Raw genomic sequence first — 19,600 nt, 5'->3', positions numbered from 1 at the left:
CTTCCTTGCATTTATTACCAGCAGGATCATACATGAATTATACACTTGATTTGCTGATACGTATGGAGTAAATAGAGGAAGTCATCATCAGTCTGCTACCTTATTTTTCTCCTCCATATGTCACCGAAGAGCCTCATGTCCTCCTCATAAGTTTTTATGTCTGTCTGTGTGTATATACATATATGCACACACCTTTCTGTATAATCAGAATACTAATGATATGAAGGTTGTTGAGCTAGTCTAACTAGACTTGATTATATTAGCTATCCTTGACTATAAGTTACAGAAAGGCATCCAAGCACCCAGTACGTAGAACTGTAAAATGGAACATATCGTCTCTATTTGATATAACATTAGCATCACAGATGTGACCTCTTCCTATTAATTATACAACGTGGCTGTGTCATGGGTTTCCACATCACAACAATGGAATTTGGACTAAGTTACAACCAAACTATGTAGTTTCTTGACAAAAAAAGCCCATTACTTTGCATTCCTTTGTGAGACGGGGAAAGCTCAGGAGAGTTCACATGGTAACTCGTACCTTAAATTTTCCATCTGATGAGAATATGCTAACCCATTTGTTATCATAATCTGCAATAATGATGTCACCACTGGGATGCACAGCCACTCCTGTTGGCCGCTGCAACTGGCCGGGAGACCTTCCTCGTATGCCAAAACGGCTTTTGAACTGACCATCGTTGGAAAATATCTGTAACAGAAAACATTCATTTTAAAATTAAGTCTGCATAATAACATCATCTACTTGTTGGAGCTTAGGTTTTAGCAAGAAGAGAGTTAGGAACAAGAAGCGCTTTTACACAGTCCATATTTGAAAGTGATATGAGTAATTTAAGAAGAGGCTTCCACCTGGACCCTAATTTAAAAATAAAGAAGTTCTCTGCAATTACATTGCACTGTTTCTTCAGTGATTTCAAAGTACTTTACAAACATTAGTGAATTAAGCTTCACAATGTCCCTCTCAGCTGGAAGGAAGTGGTATTATTCCCGTATTAGAAATGAGGAAACTGAGGCACTGAGTGACTCGGCCACAGTCGAGTACTAAGTCTGTAGAAAAGGTAGGAATGGAAGCTAAAAGAGAATTTCAAAATTTAATTATTTTACTTCCCTAAGTAAAGGGGTATTAGGCCATTTCCTGAGAGATGCTTTAGCCATACAAAATTCAGCCCACTGGTGGTGTCCCCAGGCCAGGTAATTAGACACTGAAGTTCCTCTGATGTGGCTGCAAATTATAAAGTGTGAGAGTGCTGATGAACATTTGACTCTGTCTCTTTGAAAAGGCCTGGAAACGAGTTCTTACTGCATGTGGCTTCCTGGTTCTCACATACTGAAGAACAAGCCACACTGCTGCCTTGTTCATTGCTACCACATGGGCAGCCTGAAGAGTGATGACAAATTGTTAATGGCAAAAAAGATACATGGCAAGCAAAAGAAAAAACACAGCTTGATTTTCACACAGGTTATAGAAGCCAAGAAATCATGGGTGTCAGGGGTGCTACCACAAAAAAGATTTGATCATGATATCAGACAGAAAAGTCAATTAAGTAGACTAAAAGCCATTTGAAAATGGCATCTACATATTTATTTTTGTATTTGTATTTGCTTAAGAAATTATATTTGTGGCACCTTGCCCTAGATTTATATTTGGAAACACGGAGGGATAAATTTACAATGTAAAATGATATTTACAAAAAGGCATTTTTCCAGATTATTGCACCGTTTGTTTTCTTCATTCATTGCCAAACGTCATAAGGAAGGGAAATAAACTCTGATATACATACTAGATAAAGTATAGATCTGAAAAAGATAGCTGCAGGTCAAGAAGATGGAATGATAATGAATGATAAATAAGTTGAGCTTCCTCTGTATTTTCCATATCTGCTTGAATTGTACAAAACGTGTCTTTCCTGGAATACAAAGGCGGCAGAGATGTGGGGGTGGGGAGAAAAAGAAAAATACTGAAAGTGGCATATCCTCATACCTGCACACACTGGTTGTTACTGTCTGCTATTAATATTTTTCCATTTGTAGATGCAGCTACACCTTGAAGATTTGTAAATTCCCCTTTGTTCCTTCCTTTGGTGCCTGAAATTGAACACAAAGCACATAAGAAATCAGGTCAGACAGGACTGATCAGCTGGGACCTAAATGCCAACACATGGATTTATTACATCCTTGATCTATAGATTTCTATCTTGAAGAGTTCTTATCACTACTACAATTTCAAAGAACCATCTCAGTAACAGCTCCACAATTCTAAGTGCAAGAAGGGATTGTTCTTACTCTTTGGCATGTATGCCATCTAAGCCCCCATCGACGCAATTACCCTTTTTGGCCTTCACAGATCAAAGTGTTCACAGTTTGCCTCTTGCATGAGGGAACTAGTAAAATGTTTTCTCATAAGTGATGGACTTTTTTTAAATTGCAGATTTTTATTCAACTGAGAAGGCAGTGAAAGGGGCAGTACTATGGGAAGATACAGACAGAGGCTAAGATAAGAACCTGGACAGATGACAAGGTTTTAGTACAATTAGCTAAATCTCCTCAGTGAAGTCACAAAGTTGAGGTAAAACATATTGGTGATCACTTTGGATAGGGCCATTTCAAGACAGGAAAGTTTCCTATTCACTGATACACAGTTTTCAGTCACAGGCTTTAAAAATTCCCTTAGAAAGGAAACTCATATGAAGAACTGGTTTTGAATGATTGGGGCATGTGGGCCAATGAAGACCAACATCTGGAGACTGAACACTTCTGCAAAGACCTTAGATTGTTCTAATAAAGCAGTATACGCACACAGAGGTCCCATTTTTATCCAGGACAAATGCAATAGTGATTTATGTAGAACTGTAAGTCTTTTCCCCAGTGGCTTAAGGGGATAAGGAGCTGTAAAATGTCAAATTTTCACAAAAGTTCATTAAGTTTAGATGCCTCATTACTTAGATGTTCGTTCTGAGAGGTTCTACAGAGAGTCACAGAGGAAACTGATGTCTTTAAAAGGTCAGCCCTAAAGTGGCTGGTCCAAATTACACCTGGAGCACAGGAACAGTATCCAAATTCCTGCTGTTTGTGTAGGAGGCTCAGGGGTCTCTAAGACAAGACTGCAATTATGATCTTGGACCCCAAGGTTATTCATAATGAATGAATGAATTTTGAAACAAAAAGACTATGTAAGCTGTTCTTTCCAAGACTTGGATGCAGCACTATTTTTCCTAGTGAAGTATTTTTACAAGCATTCACTGGCTGCATATCAGACATTAATTGGTTTCGATATATGGTTTTAACTGAAAAACTTGTATTTTATTTTAGTCAGTCCAAAACAACCTGGAGCCCAGCGATTAAAACTGTTCAGACTGTGATGCCCAATATAAGACATACATATTAGCTCTAATTTGTATTTAGCTTTCATGAGGGATGTGTATGCTCTTAACAACGCTTCTTTCTGCTGTGGTGATGGCTGTGGGTTGCGTATTTCCTGTCACTGGCTAACAAGTAACATTTAATTCCTCTGCACTTGGTGCTGCGAGCATGTCCCTTTGTTTCCAGGCTTGTTTTCTTGAACTCCATATGCTTACATCCTCTGAACAAGGCAAATACTTCACAGTTTTTGTACTGCAAGGGGAAAGTACATATTCAGGGAATAGTGAGTTACACGCCAATTACATTACCCACACTTGAGCCATTTCTGTGTGTTCTTTTAATGAGCAGTGCCTGAGGGATGCATTCAGTAATTTTTTTCCACCATATGCTAATGATAAGTTTCCTTTTTGCCTTTTAGCCAAAGACAATGGATGAAAAGGGAGAAACATTCCTTTTCCTACTGAGAGTAAAGGGAAAACTTTTGTTAGAAAAGAGGAGGCATAAGCTAGAGCATCTGGAACCAACTAGCACAAACATTATGGAATGTATGCTCTTTACCCTTAGAAAAATGTTCTTGAAAGTCAAGGAATTTAATTTTTAAAGATAAGAGAGACCTATATAAAGAGTTACTCAGAGTGTTCTTCAGTGGGGCCTTGTAAACATACATCAAAGGAAAAATAGAAGAAATTACGCAGGAATGCCGTAGTCACATTTCGCAGTAAGTTTAAGAAATAGTAATTTACTAGCACAGCGTGCAGATGAAATTCAGCTCCACGCAACGTCCTTGTACATAGCACTTTGCAGCTATTAAACCCATCACATAGGTCCTAATTTGCACGCAGGCCTTTATACAACCCCCTCTGCAGTGGCACAAATTTCTCCAAAGAAGAAAGTTGAGGTTAGTGAAACACAGCTTATTTCCTAACTTATGTTCAAGAGGAAAATAGGTAACTTTGAACTTTCCGATCTGAATAATTCACTATGCCAGCAAAGATCTGAATCTAAGCACAGGCAGTGGCAGCAGTTCGGAAGATGAGAGGAAAGCTCGTAGTAAAATATGTCAGCCTCTGGAAAAGCAGGCTCCTGCAGCTGACTCTGTAATACCAAAGGATGATAGCTCCTTCCTGTAAGTAGAGATTCCTGCCTTATAAACATACCTGCCTGAGAGAGAGTCTTCAGCAAATCTTTCACTGCAAGATACCACCTCTCTGCATCACGGCACCCCGTGGTTTTTCTTCTCTTCTCTCAGTCACGGGCAGTCACCCATCACTCCTTAGCCTAGGGAGGCACCAACATTACAAATGCACAGGGCTGGGGCGAGGGAACAGTTGTGGGACCCTTGTTCCAGTGTTTCCCAAGCAGCCTGGTTTGGAGATGAAAGCCTGCATCTTTCGTGCCTGTCTTTGCCCAGCCTTACCTCCCTCCTGTTCTGAGCTACTGCAGGGCACAAAGGAGGAAAAGACAGACATTTTACTGCAACTTCTGCGGCAAGCTGCTTGGGATTGGGAGGGGACAGCAGAGTTTTCAAAAGAGCAGGCTGAAGAGAGTTACCAGGAAGCAGATCTGCGGCCTGTGGAATAGCTCCTTTTATACCATCTTTGTATACAGTTCTCTAAATAAACAATCAGATTTGCCTTAGACCTATCTAATTCCTTCTGGTATTACTGAGCGTAGCCTGCACAAACCAATTAATTTAGCTTTGAAGGTCTGCTTTCAACAGAAGAGCATCCATTTTCAGTTCAAGAAAATCTAGCACACATGAAATGCTTCATAATTTCAATCTTTTATTCTTGCACAATACAGGCCAGATTGAATCTCACCAAAAAGAAGGAAAAAAAAATGTAAAAGCCCATTAACATCACAGGAGATGTTAAAAATTACATCGTGTAACTGCAATAAGAATCTGCTCTGTAAGTGCTGGGCATCCGGACAAACCTGTTGTACAATGTACATTTTTGATGCTCATAGTAATGGAAGGAGCGTTTTTTGCTTTCTAAGTTTTACTAATATGAATAATAACCTCCCTGCTTGCTAACCTAGATTTACCAGCTTCCTAAAACAGAAAGAAAAAACATGTCACTGCACCCAGCAGGAAGGAAATGGATTCAGAGAGACAAAAACCCTGCAGAAAGGTTACAGATTAATGGGGAGACTTTAGAGGTCGCAAGTAGCCATAACACGTTGTGTAAGTACCATTTCTTTCCTGCCTACACCACTTCAAATACTTCTTCTTGGACTGTTCTCTACGTGGTCCTGAAAAACAGGATAAAAGTAAAGAGCATGGAAAGGTCTCCATACATACTGCATAGACAGGTATCAAGGAGTTGCTTTCTTGTTCCCTAGCTTTGCTTCTTTTTTCCTCAGTCAAACCTTACACGTTATAAGGATGTGATGCCCTCTCCCACAATAGATACAGCTGAAACACAAAAGGCTCTGTCGTAGAACTGCACTGAATCAGGTTGTTAATAAGCTATGTGCTTATTGTAAAATAAATGTCAGTGATTCTAATCAAAGTTCCCATGCAAATCTAAGTTTTAAAATCAATCAGTCTGTTGGATGAAGGCACACAATGTTTGTAACCTTTAAAGAGGAATGAATAATTCAGTAGGAACTCTGGCAGATACTCCCACACACTGTTGGTAGTGAAGTTTGTGCTGATTTATATTAATTTGCTTTACACAGCATCTGTCCCTAAAAGCTTGGCCAAGACCACCTCCAAGCCTTGCTTGTGCAGCAGAGCCCCTGCCGCCACAGCTAGGTATGTACACATCCTGGGGGCAGGTGCACCTCAGACGCAGTTCTCTGCTGGTACAGCAGCAAAACCCCGAATGACATCAGTTAAAGCAAGACCAGGTCTCTCTCATCAGGACATCAGACCCACGCTGGGGATTTTGCCAGCAATATGATGTCAGAGTTCTTCAGCCCCCATCCAATACAGGTATGACTGCAAAACTATGCAATGTAGGCCTGGCCAAATTTCTCACTGGCCATCACAAACCCATAAAGAGTTCATGACAAGCCTCAGAGGGGTTTGAGCTAATAAACTGGAAAATGAAATCCCATTTCCCCATTACTAGGCTTTCCTATTTCTACAGAAATACAAATTCTGTATAGAAAACATCTTGCTATTTCATACTACTTATTAATGGATTTGTTCCAGAGTTCCGAAATAGAGAATGAAGAACAACTGATTAAAGCGTGTCAGAGGGGTCTCTGCATTCCATGTATCATACTTCTGCACTACAGGGAACAACATACACATCCCTTCCTTCTCCAGTGTCCTTAGCCAGGCTGTAATTTGTCCAGGACAGGACCCTGCTGGAAAGGTAGAGAAGGGACGGGGGAATGGGAAGAAGCAGGTGCTGCTTGCTACAGGGGAGAAGGTTCCTCTGGACCATCCATACAAGGGGGGTTAACTGCCGCTGGAAAAATACATGTTTTTTCAAGCAGATGTGTACCCATATAACCCACTTGTCTTTTTGTAAAAGCTCAAAAATTGTATGTCTATGGGCAGCCCTGTTCCTTTCAAACAGGATAATCCAATAGAGTTTCAGGTAGAGGCCTTCAAAGAAAATCAAAGAAGAAACACTGGATCAAGAATCACTTTGCTCCCCCTAAGCCTCCTTTTAAACTGCCCTAAAGCTATTATTACACAGGCCTTGTTCATGAGTTTTCATGTGGAGTAAATTCACAATAAGGCTGCTATTTGCTTTCAGCATTGATAGCAGACCAGAAGATGACATCCACACCTGGTGAGAAGGCTGACAGAAGGTACTGTTAAAGGGATTTTTTTTTCCTTTAAATCAGAGTGAATTACACACATTAAATGTACCAGCTAAACTTAGATGCTCAGTTACATGACTGAACAGACAACTAAACACAGTCTGAGGAAAAGGAAAATTTAACTTTCTAGCAGAGAGCCAGCTCTCCATCTGGCTGTATCTGATGCCAATTCCAAGTATAAGTAAATGAAGACAAAAAGCAGTTGAAATTGGAAATAGCACCACTACTGCTAAACAGTGTCAAAGAACCCAGTCATGAAAAGTGCCAGAAGAGAAAAAATACCAAGGCATATGGCACAGCATGGCAGAGCTAGAGCACAGGATGGTGTCCTTGACAGAGCAGATAACTGATGCCACCCATGGCTCTTAACCCTCCTTTGGAGGACATGGGAGAGATTTACCAAGGAAGGTGGACGTGGCTGGCACTGTGAACATCCCTCACCTCCATTTACCTCTGCTCAGCATGGGTCTAAGGCACAGAAGCAAGGTAACGGAAAAGAGCCTTCCCTCTCACTTCAGTGCTTCCTACCACTTGTAGAGGTAGAAATAACCACTGCACAACAATTATCTTCTGGGTATCATAACCACATTGTTGTTTTAATTTGTATAAACTAAGTACATGCTACACAGATACTGCATGGACACAATCTTAGAGATCACACCTGTTTAAAAAAATTTAAAAAAAGGTTGAGGATATAAATTATTGAGAGAGAAGAGGAGGAAGCAAGAAATACTCTGTTCTTGTAAATAATGAATTACACGAATGTATGAATGCGTAGTCAATAGCTTGACCTTAAAATGTCTGCATAGAACCACATGCCATTTTAAAAGCCATGAATAACACGGAATTGGCAAAAGGTACAATGCACAATTCCCCATGAATGGAAGCACTTAACTGTACTAGTGTTGTATTAATGCTATCTCTGTTAGTACTAGCACAAGAACAATCTCTTGCTAGGAGCTGATCAATTTACTTGTGCATAAAAGCCCATATATCAGCATATATACAATAGCATACTCTCTTTACTTGGATGCCCATAGGAATATTACAGTATGGTTCTCCTACACAGCTGTATGAGCTTCTGGCAGGCCAAATATAAGATTTATCTTGCCCAGTTTAAAATACAAATCCAGATTTGGCCAGGGCTATCAGAGGAATTCAATAATGGCTTCAAAATAGAGATATGGAGTTGTGTTGGAAAACAGTGATAAACTTTATTTTACATTACCTCAGCAACGAATGAACCAAACCTTAACTTTTTGAAGTGAGCTAAAACTGGTACTAAACAACTCTTAAATCCGTGAAGGCAATCCCTGTGAAAATGTCAGAAGTTTTACCTGTCTTCATTAATTTCACATATTTTGGAAATATAAAAAGCTAGAGCATTATGGCTCCAATGGCTTAAGAGACCTTTCAGACAATGCATATATAAGCCCACAGAAGCCCAGAGGGACATCTCTATGTAGGGTCATTCTGTGAAATGAGTGGCTGAGAACTGAACATGTAATAGGATGAAATACTACTCTAAGCTAAGTTTTTCAATAAAATAGCAATCCGTATATCCCAAATGTGGACACTCCTGAGAGGTTTCATCAAGCAAAAGCTCTGAGATGTGTAGCTCTTGTTCTAATTATTTCCTCTTCTTCTTATGGGGGGTAGAGTGGTGAAGAAGGAGAGAAGGCAGAACTCCAAAATAAAGCACACGGTCCTGATTGCATCAAAACAGAAAGAAAGGGCACTGCACTTTCTGGAAAACATTTAAGACTTCTAGAGTTTGTGGTGTTTTGGAGATAATAGTTAAAAAAAAAAAAATCCAACAAACACCACCACCACCAAAACCCAAACCAGAGCCATACCACTATTTGGTAGTCAGGCTAGAAGCTGCTCACTAGAAGCAAGGGATACAGAAGCAGAAATTACAAGCTGAAATCACTTTAATCCATACCAAAAGCTTTGTAATAAGAATATTAACAGTTTTAAAATAATTTCAGGACTTTTTTTTTTAAAGTATTTAGATCTATGATGTCCACCCTGGGACAAATTAATGCTTGATATATGTGAACAAAAGGGCTTAGCACTCGGTGTCAGCCACAACGGGTAACAGAGCTCCCCCGTCACTCACAGGCACAGTGTACCTGTGCAGGCTTTCCTATCCTGTTCCTACCTGCTACAGAGCCACAGACTCTTTCTGCCTGAATTTGTCCATCCAGCCCCTTCTCTGTCTAGCATACAACATGTCACAACCGTTCCAGAAGAGATTAGACAGGGTTCAGACATTATTCTTAACTGTTTTGTTTAACTCTGTCTCAAAACATGGCCCAAAAAAGATCTAGGCTACATTTATACATACCCCCTGCCACTCTTACCAGTACCAGCAGTGAAACTGCATTTGGGAAAGAGCCACACGTCCCTTTCCATTCCAGCAGGAGCCTGAGGCTGATCACTCTGCCCTGTGCAAGGGCTTCTCTCCCCATGGGATTGCTAAGAGGGGCTCTGCCAGTGGTGACTACAGCAATAGCATTTGCAACAAAGACACCCTCCTGCTAGAGGAAGGGCTATGTCTGGGTACTAATTTAACTAAGGTTGCCTACCAGCTTTGGATGATAAAGCATGGTTACTGCTGGACAGGGCTGGCTCGACTTCTCGGAATTGTTCTACATCATATTTTGAACTTTTGACTCAGCAGTCACCATAAAATTTAGCCTTAGCAACAGTAAAGCTGGATATCATTGCCTCTGTAAAAAATGCTTTGAGTTGTTATATTTATGGGGTCATTTATCTTACTAGGAAATGTACTCGCCATCTGGGAAAGGCTGGTCATTTTATGAGTGGCTTCATCCAAAGCTTACATTGTACAGTCCTGTTCAGCAAGCAAAGCACGCTTGCAGAATACATTTTCTGATATAAAACGATTATGTTATTGCATGTACTCTCTATCAAAGCAAGGAATCTATTAGAAATACTGACAGATGAGAGATCAGATGGACAGGGTTAACCAACTGACAAATGGTGTCCAGATGAATTTTCAATAGAATTACTGCAAAACCCTCCAGGATTAACCACCATCCGTTCTCTGCTACAAAGGGGAAAGCCACGTTGCCAACTGGTTGTCAAACTTGGTAACACATACTGCTGAAATCCTGACTTGTACATGCTAAGAATTAACTTGTTTTTTTCTTTAGCTGTGCAAAGTGAGAAGTATTTTCTAACTATATATGCTGACGTTATATAAATACAATACCCCATGGTACAGACTTTTAAAATGATGAATTATTATTATATAGCTTAAAAACAGAGTCCGTCAAAAGATCTAGTCACAGTAAATGACACCAAGATGTTATATTTTTACCAAGCATTAGAAGTCCACAGATTTAGAGGTATATTTACCCTATATAAAGAACCAAACATATTTAGATATTGGGGGAAAAAAGCAAATAAAGGAAATCGTAATTTTGTCCAATGCTGACATAATGAAATAACTATATATGACCACAGGATTTAGCATGTATAGTTCCAGGTTAATTAATTAGATTAATCTTTAGGGCAATAGTTTTAGAGAAGGAGTCCTCCTACTTCCCATCTTGCCATGCAACTTTTTAGAGAAGTAATTTAACCTAATCTGAAGCATCGATCTTATTATATTTTCATTTTATGATGCCCAACAGAGTACAGACGAGGTGGTAAAATAATTTATCCCAAATCAAATGTATGCATTTCTCAACCCAAATTCCAATTAAATATTTGCTGCGAATGGAATTTCTGAAGTATGTGCTTTTAAAATTTACATAGGAACAAAAGTCAAGAGGCCTAAAGGTATTATCAGGTTGCTCTACTTACAGCTTTAACCTTAAAATAATTTAACTTCTGGATTTTTTCATCCAGTTTCCTTGAAATATTTTTAAGTATATCAATAGGTAGCAGACAAGTCACCTACCTACTCTGAAGATCAAATCATCTTCAATGGGATTCTCTTTTCTTTTTCCGGTGCTGTACATGCTCGCAGGTCTTTTCACTGCTTTCTGCTTCACATGACCACTGCCAGGAGATTTAACACGCCTCTTAACCCCTTCAGTGGTAGGGGACACATCTGCTGATCTGACCACTTTAAGTTTGAACGGGCTGCCCTTGATATGTTGATCATAAAGTCTCAGTGACAAAGTGAAGTCCCCTTCTTTCTGAACAGTATACAAAAATTCATAAGTGCCATTTTTATTGTCAAGTATTTCTCCATCTGCTACACTCCCGTCAGGCGTGCTCAGCTCAGCAGTGAGGTAAGCGTTCCCAGATTTACAGAGCTCCCCATCTTTGTCTTTAGTTGTGATAGTAACGGACATGGGCTGTCCGATCACTGTCTGCCTCAGTCCCTCACCTGTGGCAACTGTTTCAGAGGCAACAGCATTGGTGGTTAAAATAGTACCCAGATTGTGAATGGACTTCTTCAGGCCTTCTGTTTCCACTATGAAGTCCAACTGATCGTTTTCACGTGGCTGCAATGGGAAGTCCCGCTCGGCCAGTTCATTCAGCTTGTCACTCATTTGCTTCTTCACCAGCAGAACTTCAGTTTCAGTGCCATGGTTGAGGGCTTGGGCTGTAAAGTTGCTGCAACTTTTAATGCTTTCTTGTCCTTCAAGTAAGGTATCCAGCTGTGTCTGGAGGACCTGTGTGCATTACCAAACACCAGGTTAGCACCATGTTACAAGAACTATCCTAGCGATATGTAGCATGCTTTATATCTGAAGGCCTTTGTAGAAACCCAATTTATAGTGCTTTATTTTAGAATTTATTTTAAAGTTTCATTTTAGAAAAAGGACCACAGTGATTGCTACATGTTCTTGGAATATCATGCCGCAATGCAAAAAATGTACCCTGTTTTGGGTCTTCAAGGCTTCACAGATCCACTGTCACACTAGATTGAATTAATGCCCCACCCATCTGTCTTGTCTGCTGTAGAAGAATGCAGAAGTTTGAAACCTGCTCCGTCTAACTCTCAGCAGGCACAGTTAATGATATAGTTACCGGGAACTGAGCCATGTGCACAGAGATAGAGATATTTTGGAGTCATCAGGCCCATTAATAAGGGATGCTGCAAGAAACTTCTTGAAATTATTTCTTCAGAGCCAAGGGAAACCTTGGGTTACTCCTCTATGGGGACAGACAAGAAGGCACTCTCAAGATCTGTACATCCATCCTGAGAAAAAGTGTGATTCCTGATCTAAATAAGTGAAGAAAGGAAAAGTCTCCCCAGCAGAAGCGGGTAAGTTGATTTCCTAGTTTCAGCAGGCAGGAAAGCAAAACATAATGGGTTGTGGATATTGGGAAGAGTTGGGTTGAGTAGCCTGAAATTTTGGTGGGCAGCAAGTAGCTACTCTATATTTAAGACTGAGAAAGAGTTTTTATTATAGGGTCAGTTCTGGCCCTCAGTCTAAAATCCTTAAAACAGTATTGGCCTCAAAATTGTTAGGTGTGGGCTGGGAACAAGGCTAACATTTTTTTTTTAAAAACCAGTTTTGCAAGGAATTGGAAAAAGGATCCCTGAATTATAACAACCTAGCAGAGAAATTCATGACAGTCACAAAAGCCCAAACATTCCAGCTACCCCCCATACTCTCCACTGATGAAATCCCCAAACCAAAGTACCCAGTCACACATGTGGTATGTTTTTCCTACAGAGAAGAACTAGAACTCTGTGGATCAGAGAAGTTATTTTGTTGACGATCACTGTAAAGTAAATATTTTTGAAACATTTCAATTGATTTTAAAGTAAACTTAGAGACTGGGTGTATCTATTGCTATGAGATACTCTTCCCTTGCTGAGACATACCATGTAATGACACTGCATTCTAAGGGCATTTTTCTTCTGAATTTTAAAAAGCTATCTGCTTTTAACCCACTGGAGAAAATTCAGGCTGATGAGTTACTGACACGGGAAAGTGATAACAACACAAAATCTTTTGCAATCAGAACAGAATGAACAAATTTCAAGACTACACTGAAATTTCAAGTTATCTCTTTTTCTAGGCATCTATAAATGTCTCCGGATTCAATACAAAACATTTCTAATCTGCCTTGTCTTTATTCCAGGACATAAGTAGTTAAACAGATAGCGTAGCTAAGAAAATCCCAGGATAGCAAAAACCCATATGCTTGGGATAACAAACCACAAACTGAGGAGGAAGACAATTTGCAGCTACATTTTAAAACCATTATTTTCTCAATATAGTTTTCTTTCATTACAAAGATGGAAAATATTCAATCCTGCCATAACTAATATTTAAAATGTGTTTAGAGTATTTTACACGAGGCCTCTTTCAGTCCATTGGACAACTGAAACTGAATTGCCAACTTTCTTTTAGTATAGTGTAGCCCTTTCATTTTTTCATTTTTGCAAAGTACATGATCAGAATGATGGATATTTGGGTTTGAATTATTCTGCAGGACTACTATTCATTCAAAAGCAAAAACCAATTCCAATCGCTCTTTTTTATGCAAACAGGGGAGATGCCTCTTTTACTGCTTATGTGCGGCTTTGTGAAAATTTGGTTCTCTAACACCCAAAATAGTTTTTAAACTATTTTAAATCCCTTTTAAAAACAATAAGGTAATTTACCATCATATTCCATCTTGTGTGAACTTTGTACACACCCTGAGTATATTTGCTTGCTAAGAAAATAAGTTTTTGTGACATCTTGGATATGTTTAGATGAACCTGGGATCTAAGTCTAAATTTTTGATGCTAAAAGCTCCTCAGCTGCTACTTAGCTCTGGAGATGACTAAATGCTGTGCCCCAAGGGTTTTGGGCTCCCTGTGTTCCTGAAAATACACATCTTGTGCACATGTTAGAATTCCCCCATTTTCACAGCCCCAGCAGTTCAATACCTTCCTAATGATCAAGCCTGTTTCAGATCCAGGAATGCAGCATTCTTCCGCTTCAGATATCTGGAGATGCTCAAGCTGCTCAGTAATCGCAGAGAATGCCCAAAGATGCCAATATTATCAGGCACTCTTGAAACTCCAGTTGTTGATGCTACTTTCTTTTAAAGGCTACTTTGAGGGAAGAGATCTTTCTTTTATATAAAAAAGACAACTGATGCCCAGGAAGACAAGGACTAAATTCTTTCATTTGCCTGACTCAGACTTACTAATCCTCAGCAAAAACCCCACCCACCAGGCTACAGGCTTCTCTTTGTAAAAGGGCAGATTTCTGTTTTCTTCCGTGAAGCTCAGTCTACAATACAGGGGGAAAAATGCAAGATTCAATCATCCAGATAGGAAGTAAAAGAGTGAATACAGCTCTGGAATCTATTGCTCTCTGCATTCCCCTGAGAAAATCCCTCCAATCTTTATGTGTTCCAACCAGTGACATTTAACATGAAATATGTTACCAGGGATTTGAAATGAAAACAGTGCTTTAAAGCAAAACAGTAAGCCTTGTTCAGTTCTTCAGGAGAAATTGTTTGGCCTGTATCTTCATGGGGCGGTTCATAGGATTGCAGCCCAAGGATTTCAGACTTTCCCTTAGTGGTCCCTTATTGTTATCTGCACATCAGCATGTTGGTTTTAAGCAGATGCCTGCTTAGTGTGTTGGCCATTTTAGATCCTCACACCCCATGCACAAAGGGCTACCTGCCCATACAGGGTCTGGATTCCATTTATAAGGCTGGGCACCCACAAGCGAGGCTCTGCAGCACTTGATTTCAGGAAAACAAAGTTCTCCTCTGGATTTCAGACACAATTTGTCAAACTGGCGTCCTGCATCATTTGTAAAAACTGGCTGATTACATTAATAGCTTTTCATTGAAACAAAACATGCATCTTACTTTGTGTTTAAGGCCATAATTCACTTCCAGCTCCATAAGCAGCACGCTCTTTCGCACATTTAAAGTCTTCTGGAGTTCATCAAAAGTGGAATGAATGTCATCTACAATGCTAGCCTTTTGGTTGGTTAACTGGTGTATGATTTCAGATATAAAATGAAGTGCTGAGTCGATCTCTGGAAGCCTGAGGGAGGGATTAAATTACAAAGATTGCTGTTTCAAAAGTCATTAAACATTGGCCCTTGCCCCGATATCTTTTGATGAAACAATCTCATCAGCGGGCTGTCTTTAAACTCGGTCATTTCCCAGAAGTTCATTCCTTTTATAACCACATAGTGGTTTTGGTCTGATAAAATAAGGCTAAGCCAGGACTTTTCCCTTGTGGAAATCCATTAGACTTTAGGCATTTCCAACAAGGACGCCTTGGATCCTCTGTCCTTTATGCAAATGTATCTCCTCAGGAAGATATAACTAGATCGCCACATTTTCTTTTTTTTTAGCCTTTCTGCTGCCGTAGTCTTTGTACTAGTCTTTTAAGCATCCAGTATTTATTTATCATGAAGTTCATGACTGGCTAGTACTTCTCTCCTTAACATTTTATGCCCCTTCTTTGGAGGACACTCACATTTCTAATGGCCTATCTGTTTTGTGAAAGACAGATAGGAATCTTTTGCTCTTTTCTCTAATTCCTCAGCGCATCATGCTCAGTGGATTTTTCTCCTATGCTAGCCTCACTATCCCTGTTTTCTAGGTAAAGGTCCATGGCGCCAGCACATTAAAACATCTACCCAAGGTAACACAGGAAGCCAGTGGTAGAACTGAAAATGGAAAATAATCAGTCAATCAGTGGAGTCTCCATACCTTTTGTTGACAGCATCCAACTGGACTTGGAGGGAAGCCTTGTGTTGCTCCACCACATCCTTGAGTGGCACCGTGGGATGCTCTGCGTGTTCTCCCTCTGTACACTCCCGGCACATGGCTGTCTCGCAGGACTGGCAGTAAAACTCCATCACCTGGAACAGTCCACAACTCTAAATTCAAACATGGCAGCAGTAACATCACTCAAAGCACACCTTACTGGGTCTTGAACAAAGTTGCTCCTTTCTTAGACACCAATAATTTGCTGCCTAAAAGATGGCTGTTATTCTTATATATTTCATATCAAAACACTGGTTTAAATGCATTTTATTTTATCAGAAAGTGTCAAAGAGCAGCCTGGGAAACAGAATGCTGGATTTCAAGACTGGTCCTAACATCATCTTTATACTGTGTAATAGTAAGTTTTGGTGTCTCTCTCAAGTACTCCGTGAAACAACTTAAAAAACCAGGGCATTCAAGTCCCCTCGCTAACTGGATCATCTTTAGTCTCCCCAGAGGGTCTGCAAAGAAAGCGTAAACTTAGGCTGTTTTTCATAACAGGGCCACCTGTGGAACATGAACTCGATGGAGCTCACCAAACAGCATGTTTATTTGCTAGAGAAAAGCACCCTAAATGAACCAACGTGCTGCAGGGAAAAATCTCCATATCCCATTACTAATCCCTTAAAACCATCAAAACCTTACATCTGAGATTATAATAAGTGTGTTGATCTACATTTGAAAGAGGAGGAGATTGTTTCAGCCTGTCACATACCCAGTAAGATGCTGTCTGGAGATAAAAAAAAGATCTTTACATGTAATAAATACCCCAAATTCTGAACATATTCATGAAGGGAAAGAAACAGAAAAGTGCTGTGCCCAAAATCATATGTTAGTCAAAATAATGCACATATATGCAAATTCAGCATGAGACTTTCTTTTACAGCTAGGAAGTCCTTGAGCACAAAGCATTTTAGGCTTATTAAAAGTATATAAGGAAGCTCGTAGTATATGCTTCAAAGCAAGACACTGGCAGCTCCCTGGCATTCAGAACATCGCATCAGAATCTTGAATAACTCAGCTGATGCTTCTGGCACTCAGACCTCTCACACAAAGACAGTTGTGTTGGAGATGTTGGTTGACAACTAGATGGTTATGTAGAACTGGCTGTTTTCAGGTGAGCAGAGGCACCAGTAACAACACCATGAGAAGTAGCTGGCTGCTCCAAGACTTCTTGAGAATTAGGAGGGAGAAGTGAGAACCATGATTTGCATGTGGCTGTTAGCATTAATAGGGATTTTCCTCTGATAAGCTCCTTTTCCATCTTATTCCCATTCTTCCCTCTTATCTCAATTCACAGGATATGGGATTCACATGCAATGAGGGTTTAGTCATTTGTTGGCCATTCGTGTAAGCCACTTTAGAGAAAATTTTAAAGCTGCTCTGTGTAAGATCAAATATATCAGCAAGTAAAAAAAAATAGTAGACCTTCTAAACAATGACAACCCCTATCAACACTGCTCCAGTCACTGTGAGTTTAGCAGTCTTACAGTAGTAGATCCTCTGAGGCCTGACAGTTACTTTGGTAGGCACTAAGATGTGATGCAGTCTTAGAGAGCATAGAGGAAATGAGTTAAACGGAGTTTAGGATTTAAATTCTTTTCAAAGGCTTTGAAAATTTGCAACCAGAAATTTTGAATTAAAACAGCAGTCCAGAGAAAACGAATGAGTCTGCTGTTTGCCAGCCTTCTTCCTCATCTCACACACGTGCTTAATTCCTCTGTCCCAGGGCTAGTGTGTACCTTAGCTTTGTATGTTTGGGTTTTTAGAAGAATATGAGTTTGGATTACCTGAGGGCACTTCCCAGGTATCTGGAAAAATTTAGAATGTGGGCTTTTGTTCTCCCTAGTCATAGCTTTTGCCTTACCCATGCAGTAAATCTGAAAGCTTTAAGCAAATTTAAAAAAAGTTTTGTAAGACTGTCATGACTTAAACAACATGCTTACATACAAGTGAACCACCCAAATCCCTTGTATGACTTTCCAGTTCAGTCAGATATGATTGTATCAGTCACACTATTGCTTCCTAACTGTATTAAATGTTCCTGGTGAGGCAGAACAAAATTTTGCCAGCAGTGAGCTCTGTTTATTTGTTCTAATGCTCATCAAGAGTCTAACTCTGACATTCTGAATTTTGTATTTAGCCTCAGTGACACACTGAATATTGCAGAGTACAGAAAAAATTAGATTACACTTTAATGGGATACATGAGTAAGTGATATGGTGGGAAGTAGAGAGGTGAGGAGAAAAAACAAGGTTTAAAAGGTATGTTATGAAGTCACTTCATCAGAATATCAAGGATAGGTGCTTTTTTATTTTTCCAAGAGAAGCATACAGGCAGTAAGCAACACCTGCACAAGTTCAGGAAATGTTTTTCTAGACGAGATCTCATATCTGTCAAGTTGCCAAGCTATACTGTGATCTTTTGAGAAAAAGCTAGTCAGAGATAAGGCATGCTCTCTTGTTACAAGCGTTTAATCTAATATTGGGTACGCCCTCTTGTTACACTCTGTAGGCAGAAAATACACTACACCTGTAAAAGCATGGATCTCTGGGCTGACTTTCACTTCAAATTCAAATAAAACCCAAGCATGGACTTTTCAGGATGGGTGACTGCAAAGAGGCTACACCACTCATTAGATATTATGAAGTAATGGACATAAAATTTCACAGCCTTCCCTGTCTTGGCTGTTGTACATGGTCCCTAAATTATTATAGGCCAATGTTTCCAAACCAGGATGCTTATATCCAACAAGAGCTGCAGATGTTTAGCAGCTGAGAATAAAGCCAATTTTATTTTACTGTGTAGATAGAAGTTAAGAATCTTCTGTTATGTTCAAAAGTTCCATAACATATGTGCCCTATTACCCTGATTTAACAAGAACGTATATTTGTGCTCTGTGTTGGGTGAATATGAGGAAGCATTTGTTTATAGTTCAAGCACAGGAAAACATATCTCATGTTAAGATACTACAAGCTAAGTTTCATTTTTCATAAGAACACACACAACAAAGACACCACAACAGAGGAAGAGAGGATGTGGGCAGAAGGAATAGGATGCACGCACACGTATGGAAAATACGAGTGGTGGGAATAAGAGACCAACTGGAAGTGAAAGTACATGGCAAGAAGGGAATCTACATGGCCTGAGGAAGGCTAAGTTACAAGCAGACAGGCACGCCAATGAGAAAGCATCTGCACATCAGTTTCTGTCTGATTTAATCAGAGAGGTTTAAATCCAGCATGGCTGGAGAGATTGAAAAAACTTATTTAAACAGAAACTTATTTCCAAGCTAATACAAAGCAAATCTGGTGATATTTAAATGAAACACTTGATGCAAATGTTTTCCTTGATATTAAAAATGCAACGGGTCTGACCCTACTCCAAGCAATATGTAAAAATTAATGGAGAGAGGATTCAATGCAGAATGACTGCTGGTTCTGTGAAGGCATTCTCCTCCAGCTACTGTCTCAATCCTCTCTCACTCCCTGAAGCCCCCAGCAAAGCTGGTAGCAGCCAAGCACTTGCCACACAGTGCCATCATGCACTGAGGGCAAGCGAAGCTTGCCATGAAGCTTACCCATGAAGCCCGCAAAAGCCCATTTCCTCAGTCAGGCCTAAGTTGCCCAGCACCCTGCCCTTCAGCCAGATCCACCTGGCCAGCCTCAAGGAGCTCTCCCCAAAGCTCATCTCAGCTCCTCCC

At 39.9% G+C, this 19,600-nt stretch overlaps 1 protein-coding gene across 4 annotated transcripts in view; it reads right to left on the bottom strand.

Moving 5' to 3' along the window:
* Positions 1–19,600, bottom strand: part of TRIM2 (tripartite motif containing 2) — a 69,139-nt gene that overhangs the window by 12,798 nt on the left and 36,741 nt on the right. For all 4 annotated transcript variants that reach the window (XM_082316100.1, XM_082316097.1, XM_082316098.1 and 1 more), the window contains 5 exons: positions 15,841–15,992; positions 14,983–15,163; positions 11,099–11,822; positions 2,003–2,106; positions 545–712 (listed from right to left, as the gene is read on the bottom strand). In XM_082316100.1, coding sequence (XP_082172226.1) covers positions 545–712; positions 2,003–2,106; positions 11,099–11,822; positions 14,983–15,163; positions 15,841–15,992 — 1,329 coding nt within the window. The remainder of the gene's footprint in view (positions 1–544; positions 713–2,002; positions 2,107–11,098; positions 11,823–14,982; positions 15,164–15,840; positions 15,993–19,600) is intronic.

The sequence above is a fragment of the Platalea leucorodia genome, assembly GCF_965183815.1.
Source record: "Platalea leucorodia genome assembly, chromosome: 6".
NCBI classification, from domain to species: Eukaryota; Metazoa; Chordata; class Aves; order Pelecaniformes; family Threskiornithidae; genus Platalea; species Platalea leucorodia.
The sequence above is the reverse complement of the archived record's forward strand: the minus strand, read 5'-3'. Positions and strand labels throughout refer to the sequence as shown.